General features: G+C 35.8%; 1 protein-coding gene across 1 annotated transcript; it reads right to left on the bottom strand.

Annotated features, from left to right (window-relative positions):
- Nucleotides 1–6961: 6961 nt before the first annotated feature.
- Nucleotides 6962–8035, bottom strand: LOC108369816 (uncharacterized). Its single transcript, XM_017625008.1, has one exon. It carries the CDS (start codon nucleotides 8033–8035, stop codon nucleotides 6962–6964), a length of 1074 nt encoding a protein of 357 aa, XP_017480497.1.
- Nucleotides 8036–8516: the final 481 nt, after the last annotated feature.

Raw genomic sequence — 8516 nt, 5'->3', positions numbered from 1 at the left:
TAAGTCGCAGGTTTTTTTTTCTGAATTTATTTTATTTATTTATTTATTTCTCACTGCACTGCTGCTCGATGCTGGTTGCTGCCTGCTGCCTGCTGTTTGCTCTTCACTCTTGCATTGCAATATCGAAATTGTGAATTTAATGTGAAACTAATACCTTGTGTGTGTGTCGCGTGAAAGGATTGAGAGGAAATCGAATGTGATTTGGGTTGTTTGAATTTAAACTAAACTCCGGCATTAATAATTAAGCTTTGAATTTCTCAGCGTCGGCACGTGCTTTAAATTGACTTCAATGCCGCTGCCCTTTCCGTCCGGTTGCACATTTCGCACGGATTCACATGTTTGTAGTATGTAGTTGCTGCGATCGCTGCGAAAATGTGAAATTAAACGCTTACTTGTCTTTGATGGCGACGTGCGCTGCAAAATCAATGAGCGTGTGCGGCACGCGTGTTTGAATGCTGGGAATGCATCAATGGCTTAACTGCGCGCACACTTACACATATGTTTCATACTACATGCATACATATGTATGTATTTGTGTATGCGCTTTTACCCGCCAGTCAATCAATTTACTTTGGTTTAATTGCGCGCGCGCGATTCGCTCTTTGAGGCATTCAATCTTAATCAAGCGCGCGCCTCAGGCGCATTTGCATTGACTTGCTTTTGTATGTGTGAGTGCACAAAGTAGCTAATTACTTACATTCTCTAGCTTTTAGTGCATTCTTTCAGCACAAATCTTTGACGTGTAGCATACGAAATTGGCTTTAAGTGCATGCCAAGCGCGAAAAAAAAATCTAGGAAAGGTATTAGGGGAGTTAAATGAAAGAAAGTGAAGTCTGAGTAAGAGCAGAAGCACGCTTTTAGGCGCAGCAGCTTTTTAACGGAAAATCTCGCCATTTTTTCGTTTAGCCAGTCAACTTTTCACAAATGATTTAATAAAGTCCATGTGCTTGGATTGGGGTAAAAACGAAATGACAGCCGAATATTACTTTAGCATTAATTCTGCATACTTTTGGGCTCTCCAAGTAAAATGTATAGTTTTAATTGTAGGCCACATTTCATTTGATGAAAAAATGTTAAACATAAATTTTCGGTTATTGAAAAACTGGAAATAAATTTTTTGGAATTTCAAAACAGGACATAACTCTTCTGTTTATTTCCAAACTGGCTATAATTTTTTGGTCATTCAAAATGTAGAAATAAGGGATTGGCATTCTAAAAAAGATTATTTATAAACTAATTTGCATTGCAATGCACCTTTAAATAGTCTTTAAAATGCCGAAGTTCATATTCACTTACCACCGCCAGTTGTATGGCTACTTTTTAAAGTGCCATAAATGTAAGTCACAATTTTTTTAGAACGACCAAAAGTACTTCCAAATTAAAATTTCCAACACTTAATGTTGTTTTCAACTATTTTTGAACAGCTTTTGAATGGACAAAAATTATGTTCAGTTTTTAAGTGACTAAAACTTAGTGTCCACTTTATAAATTATAAAAATTTATGTTCAGGTTTTTTTAGCTACCAACAATTTTGAACAGTTTTTAAAATGGCTGAATGTTAAGTACGGTCTTTGAATTACCAACACTTAATATACACTTTTTAAATTATAAAAACTAATGCACTGTTTTTTTAACTACCAACAGTTTCGGAACAGTTTTCAAAATGGCTAAAAGTTATGTTCAGTTTTTAAATGGACATAGCTTAATGTCATGTTTTTTAACTACAAGTTTTTAAATAAAAATTTATGGCCGGCTGTAAATTGCCAGAAAAAGCTATTTTTTAAGTTTCAATAATTTATGTCCCGTTTTTTGAGATATGTATCAAATTTTCGTCTTGTTTCTTAATTGCCAGAAATTTTTGATTAGTTTTTAAAATGGCCAAATATTTATGTTCAGTTTTTGAGTGAAAAAAATGTATTTCAGTTTCTAAATGGCCAATATTTATATTTAACTGTCCTGTTTTTTAACTACCAACAGTTTTTGAAAATTGTTAAAAATGTCCATGTTCAGGTTTTGAGTAGAAAAAAATTGTATTCAAGTTTCTAAATGGCCAAAATTTATATCCAACTTTTATATTGTCAAAAAGTTGTGTGTTATTTTTAAATTTTCAAAAATGAATATCTAGTTTTTAGGTTTTCAAAAAATGTGTCTTGTTTTTAAATTTTCAAAATTGTTGCTTAATTTTTAAAAGTCCAAAAATGTATGTCCAGTTTTTACTTTAAGATGTAAAAGTATTTCGTTCACAGCTACATCGGTTTCTCCTCACTATTCAATTCCTTTACAAAGTACAAAAAACTCAATTTTTAAATCCGCCTTTTATAATATTTTTTTTTTCAGGAAAAACTTGTATCACCCAAAATACTCGTACTTGGCAAATAAGTGTTTTTCTTCGTCGCAAAATATCTACAAAATTCATATCCAAAGAGGATTTTTATTTGCCTTCAAATGCTTGCTGCAACAGATAATACCTCAATAATACCGCCCTCTGTCTACGCACATAACGCTGGTAAGTGAACAGACCCATAAATATTTTTAGCACCCGTATGACGTTTAATATCTTTATCTGTATACATATAGGCACATACATAAGTAGTTATGTGTGTGCATTCCACCAATAAGAAAATTTACTGCACTGGCTCATATAATTCTCAATGGCTTGTACAAGCAATTTCTTTCATTTATTATTATTATTCTTAGCTGTGCTTGTGGTTATTTTACTTTTTTTACTGTTTTCCCCTCAAGAACTTTTAAGTTCTTCCTCCCATTATTTTACCTGCGTTCAGTAAGCCAGTCTGCTCCTTTAATAGCGGAACATAATAATCAGTTTTATGATCAGTTTAAATTTAATTCAGTGTTTTCCCGCTGAGAGGGCGAGCAAAAGTAGGCAATAATAACTGGGTGAGACTTCGTCGAACAGATCGCTTTTTTCCGCTATGTCGAAAAATCTTATTTTCATAAAGTTTATTAAATTTTCGCAGACCCCGAAGTCATTTGATAACCTACTTTTTCCTAAATTAATTTTCAAAGAAGCCCCTATCAAATTTTTTAAATGCGAATAAAAAGCAAACTAAAAAATTTTTCAAAAGACGCCTTTTGGAACCATTTACAAGATATTTCCAAAAAAAATAATCCGTTTCACGAATTCTCAGCCAACTTTCAAACAACATGAGTACTCAATATGAGTACTGCAATCAACGTTTAGTGCGAAACTCAGCGTGGTAAGAGTTAGATTAGGTAATATAAGCTGTTTGGACGATTTTAATGCCTAAAAGTATACTATCAAATCATACCAGACCATAAAAGCGACGTGTCACTGTACACATTTTTTTAGGCCAAAGTTCATTTATTTAAATTTTTCATCACTTCCCGCTCACAAAAATAAAACCAAAGGATATTTTTGGTTCACATTTTCGCATTTCTACCAAACGTATTTGTCGTTCTTGCATAGAGCTTTTAAAAGTTGTTTAGGCAGCCAACTGTGCTTTAAAGCAGAAGGAAAGGTTTATAAAAGCTCAGCCCGCTACCAAAGCAGTACCGATCGCCGCTCTAAAAGACGTTCATGGGGTAAATAAAAGCTCTCTCCACTCATTATTGTTTTAAAGCGGTGGTGGGCAAAGCTTGCCCGCGGGCAAATCTTTTTCAAGCTTTCTACACTAAATATATGCAAAGCTTGAAAGAGCTTTTCCCCGCGGGCACGCTGATTGCCACCACCGTTTTAAAGCAGTGACGATCAAAGAGAGCTTTTATCCCATGCACATTAATACAAAATGTATACAAAGCTTAGAACAGCTTTGTCCGCGGGCTCTGTTTTGAGCATAACTGCTTTAGCGCAGTGACGATCGCAGAGAGCTTTTAAGTACATAAAGTCTTTTCAAAGCATAAAAAGCTTTAAAAAGCTCAGACGTGCCCAAAAAAAATGCCTACTCTGTCTCAGCACAACTCAATTACTCGTCGCGTTTTTTGATTTACTAATCCCAACGGTTAAAAAATGGTAGGAAAATCTCGATTTTTTTGCATCAGCGGTCATCTGAGTGCACCACAGGTGCGGTTACTTTTAACAGTATGCAATTATTTTTTATCTCATAACATCGCTTAGCTCTGCATCTTTTATTGCTTTCACTTGCCCAGCTCTACCAATTCTTCCACTATCAAATATTAATTTTTCAACCATAACATATTCCAAAGTCACTGCTGCTTTTATTCTTCTTCCTACTCGATTGTTTTTTCATTTCCATTTATTTTTTCGCTTTGAAAATCCCAAGTCCCATCTTTTTTATGTACCTTCGCGCGCATATTTACGAGCTCAAGCCCAAGTCGTACGCTTCAGTGGCCGATTTGACCATTAAAAAGTCATGGAGCGACAGCTAAAATGGTGGTTTAGTAGCAGCTAGTGGCTAGAAAGCTGTGAACAAAATGGCCAGCAGAGCCAGCGAGCTCAACTTTTGGTTGCGTTGCAGACTTTTTAATATTTGTGGATATATGTATGTGTTCATGTATACACAAGTACATACATACATACATACATATGTGCGCTTTTTTTAATCGCTTTATTTCTGGCTTCCTTTTCTTTTGGTGCTAACAAATTTCGCACTTTTATTCCTTTTGCATTCAAAAAGGAAATTCGGTGCATTTTTTATTAGTTGCTAGTAGCAACAGTTGTTGGAAAATATTGCACACATATTGCATACATATGTACATGCAGTTCAGATTCGGCCATTAGCACCTCGAAGCCCATTTAAGTTATTTACTTCTTGCATAGAATTTTTAAAAAATAATGTATGTCATAAGAAAATTTAATTTAAAATTTAAGAGCATAAACGGCTGCTTTAAAAATAAAGCTGTAAAATTTTTACGGCCAGTAAAAACTATAAGAGTTAAAAAAAGCTGTGCTGATTTTAGGAGCTCAATCTATTTTCCTTGCCAGTACCAATCAAAAGCTGACTAGGGATGGCACCGACCCGTTGAAAATAAGAAAAGCTGCAGATTCCAAAAACCAAGCCTCAATCGCTATTGCAACTTTTCTCAGAATGACACTTCGTAAAAATTGGCCAAAATTTTCTTGGCTGGAGAATTGAGGGGTTCAGAGCTTGAAATAATTGAAGCAATGTTAATAACTGTAGAGCAGCGTTGGGCAGAGAGGGCTTTTACTCTGCTCGCGCCTATACAAAATGTATAGAAAGCTTAAAAGAGCTTTGCCCGCGGGCAAGGCAGTTCCCATCAGTGCTGTAGAGTCACATTTTCCTATTAAAGAAAAGTTCACTTAAATGAAAATTTGCATACTTTTAGGCACTACCTACAGCTTTGAAGGTGGTTTGAAAGTGATAAGAAAGATAAGGAAAAGTCAACTTCTATAGCGCTTTTCTGAGCTAAAAAAGCTTTATTTCTGTTATTAACAAAGACAATTTTTTCAAAGATCCTCTCTTTTTGTGGTTTATAATTTTCTCACGACTTAAAACACTTTTTGCCCTTATTCATTAAAAATAAAGTAGGTTTAAAGAGCGTTATAAATTGACGTTTTCATACATTTTTCAATTTATAAACATTTTATAAGGCTACTTTATTTTTTATGAATAAGGCAATTTTACTTGTTCTTTAAAATTTTAACCGAGTGTCCATATTTCGGGCTTTTATATTATAAATATTAGTGAAACCTAATGATTTGAGATTTTCGGCATTTTTTGGGATTGTTTGACGGAACCTTCCTAAATTTTTCCAACAGCTTTCCGCGATTTTTTTTTTAATTTTTCAGGACCTTTTTGATTTTTTTTTTTTATAAATATAAAAACTAATATTTCGTGATTTTCGGCATTTTTTGGGTTTGTTCGATGGAACCTTTCAGAATTTTTTCAGCAGTTTTCGAGATTTTTTTTTTTTTTCAGGATCTTTTCGATTTTTTATTTTTTTTTAAATATAAAAACTAAGATTTCGTAATTTTCGGTATTTTTTGGGATTATTCGACAGAACCTTTCTGAATTTTTTCAGCACTTTTCGAGATTTTTTTTTTTAAGTTTTCACCTTTTTGAATTTATTTTTTTATAAATATAAAAACTAATATTTCGTGATTTTCGGCATTTTAGGCCTTTTTTGGATTGTTCGACGGAAGCTTTCTGAATTTTTTCAGCACTTTCCGCGATTTTTTACAAATTTTTCAGAACCTTTTTGAATTCTGTTATAAATATAAAAATTAATATTTCGTGATTTTCGGCATTTAGGCATTTTTTGATGGAACCTTTCAGAATTTTTTCAGCACTTTTCGAGATTTTTTTTTTTAATTTTTTTATAAATATAAAAACTAATATTTCGTGATTTTTAGCCTTTTTTGGATTGTTCGACGGAACCTTTCTGAATTTTTTCAGCAGCTTTCCGCGATTTTTTTTTAATTTTTCAGGACCTTTTTGAATTTTTTCGATGATTTTTAGAATTCTTCTGCATTTTACGAAACATTTCGTGATTTTACGGGATAAATTAAGATTTTTCGTGACCACTTGTGCTTCATATGATTTTTTTGTTATTTTTCGTGGTTCAACTGTGGATTTTAATCTTAACTTAATGGTTTATCAATACTTTTGTATAGTTTTAGAAAGAAATTGCAATACTTTTTCGCTTTATTTTTTGGGCATAGATAATATATTCGTGATTTCTTGGGTTATTTGGTGTTTTTTTTTTAGTTTACAGATATGCTAAAGATTTTTTTATCTATTTGGCATTTTTCCTAATTTTAGTAGACAAGTTTGCCTTCATTTTTTTTATTAATTTCTTCTGAATCTTTGTGGAAACTTTCAGAATCTTTCCTTTTTATTGCTAAGTGTTCGGGACTCCTTGTGATTTATTACGCTCAACCTACAAGTAAGAAACATTAAATGATTAAAAAGTTGGTATTTGCGTATAATTTATTGGTTACTCTCAGCTCTTTTTGACCATTTTCACATCCAATCTAACGATGCGCGCTTGTTTCTTTTTTCTATTTCTTTAATGAACCTGAATTTTCACTGCTGCCTTCCCTGCTTCCTGCCGACCGCATATCACATGTCATCACGTGACTACAGCTTGCGGTCATCACCAAATTCTCACTAGCTCCCCTCACATTCTCTTGCGCACTCACATTCACCGTTTGCTCTTTATCTCTGCTACTCTTCTTCTTCATTTGGCTCGCACTCTCCTCTGCTGCGCAAATGCATAAAGGCGCCGACGACTTCAGTCGCTTTGTTCTCGCCTCCGTGACTTCCTTCTTCTTCTCTTCACTTTTGCTTCCTCGCTGTTTAATAATACACCTCATTGAAGTGCTAAGCGCCAGCGTCCTCGAAAGCTGTGCATAGAAGCCGAATTTCGTCTCGAGCGCCATATCGATGAAGAACCGCTGAAAGTCCAAGCGCCGCATCCGTCGATGGCCCAACGCATAGTAGACTGTGTTGCAATTCTCAAAGCGATACGTCATCATGACCGGATAAAATTTCGGCAGCAAATGCGAGACGTGCACCTTGAAGTTGACTTGCGCCATCGCCAGTGGACTGCAGTGCTCCAAATCGCATTGTGGCTGTCGCGTGAAGAGCGCACTCAGGCAATAGCTGCGTCCCTGTGACTCCTCACACACCGCATTTTTCTCCAATCGCACCAAGTACTGGGTGTTCGGTGTAAGGCGCCATAAGCTGAGGTAATCGTAGACCAACTGCACGACCCGATGCAACGATCGAACCTCGTCGATGCGCAGCCAGTCTATGCGTTTTCGCACATTCGATTTGGTGACTGCACGCACGCTGCTCCGGCGCTCTTTCGCCGAAGTTGAGGCGCCGTAAGCCTCCAAAGCGGCGATTTGTGCAAGCTGCAGGCGATTGTTGGTGTTGGGCCGTTGCTCGCATTCGCGGGGGAACTTGTAGAGAAAGCACTCCGACGGGTCGGATAGTATCCAGGCGACCGCCTCATCGATGGCCTTACTCACAGTCACTCTGGCGATGGCGCTTGCAGCCGCGTGCTGTTTGCATTGAATTTCCTCTGTGGTGGCGGTGGGGCCATCCCTGGAAGACGCAAGCGGCTGCATCTGGCGCTGTGTGCATGCGTTGGATTCCAGGAAGCCTCTTTGTGGAAGCTGGGTAGAATGCTTAAAATTTTGCAGTTCAGAGGAACAGTTTTTTCCCGAAAAGAAAACAATTAAATTGAAGAAATTACATTGCGGAGAAATTTTACATTTATTATGTCACTGTCAAAAGGAGTGAACAAGTTTTGTGAATGTCAACCCAGTGAGATAAAAAGTAGGTGCCGCGTAGACTTTAATAATTCTTTCGAAAGCTTTTTTAATTTTACATTTAGTACTTTTGCGACTCGAGCCTGTAACTGAAATCATACCATCTAACGCTTCCGAAGTTTCAGACAGGGCATCCGTAGCTCATTTTTCGTGCATCTATTTATATATAGATAATGCGCTTGGAGTTCAAATGTAATGCTGTTAAAATTACAGTTCTTGACAAAGATATGTAAAACTAGTTCGTTCCGGTAGCATCCACTCGTTTGAATATGTCTTA

Source organism: Rhagoletis zephyria, unplaced genomic scaffold (genome assembly GCF_001687245.7).
Source record: "Rhagoletis zephyria isolate East Lansing unplaced genomic scaffold, Rhagoletis_zephyria_1.1 Rzeph_scaffold_03862, whole genome shotgun sequence".
Lineage (NCBI taxonomy): Eukaryota > Metazoa > Arthropoda > Insecta > Diptera > Tephritidae > Rhagoletis > Rhagoletis zephyria.
This window is presented reverse-complemented; position numbering and strand designations above follow the sequence as displayed.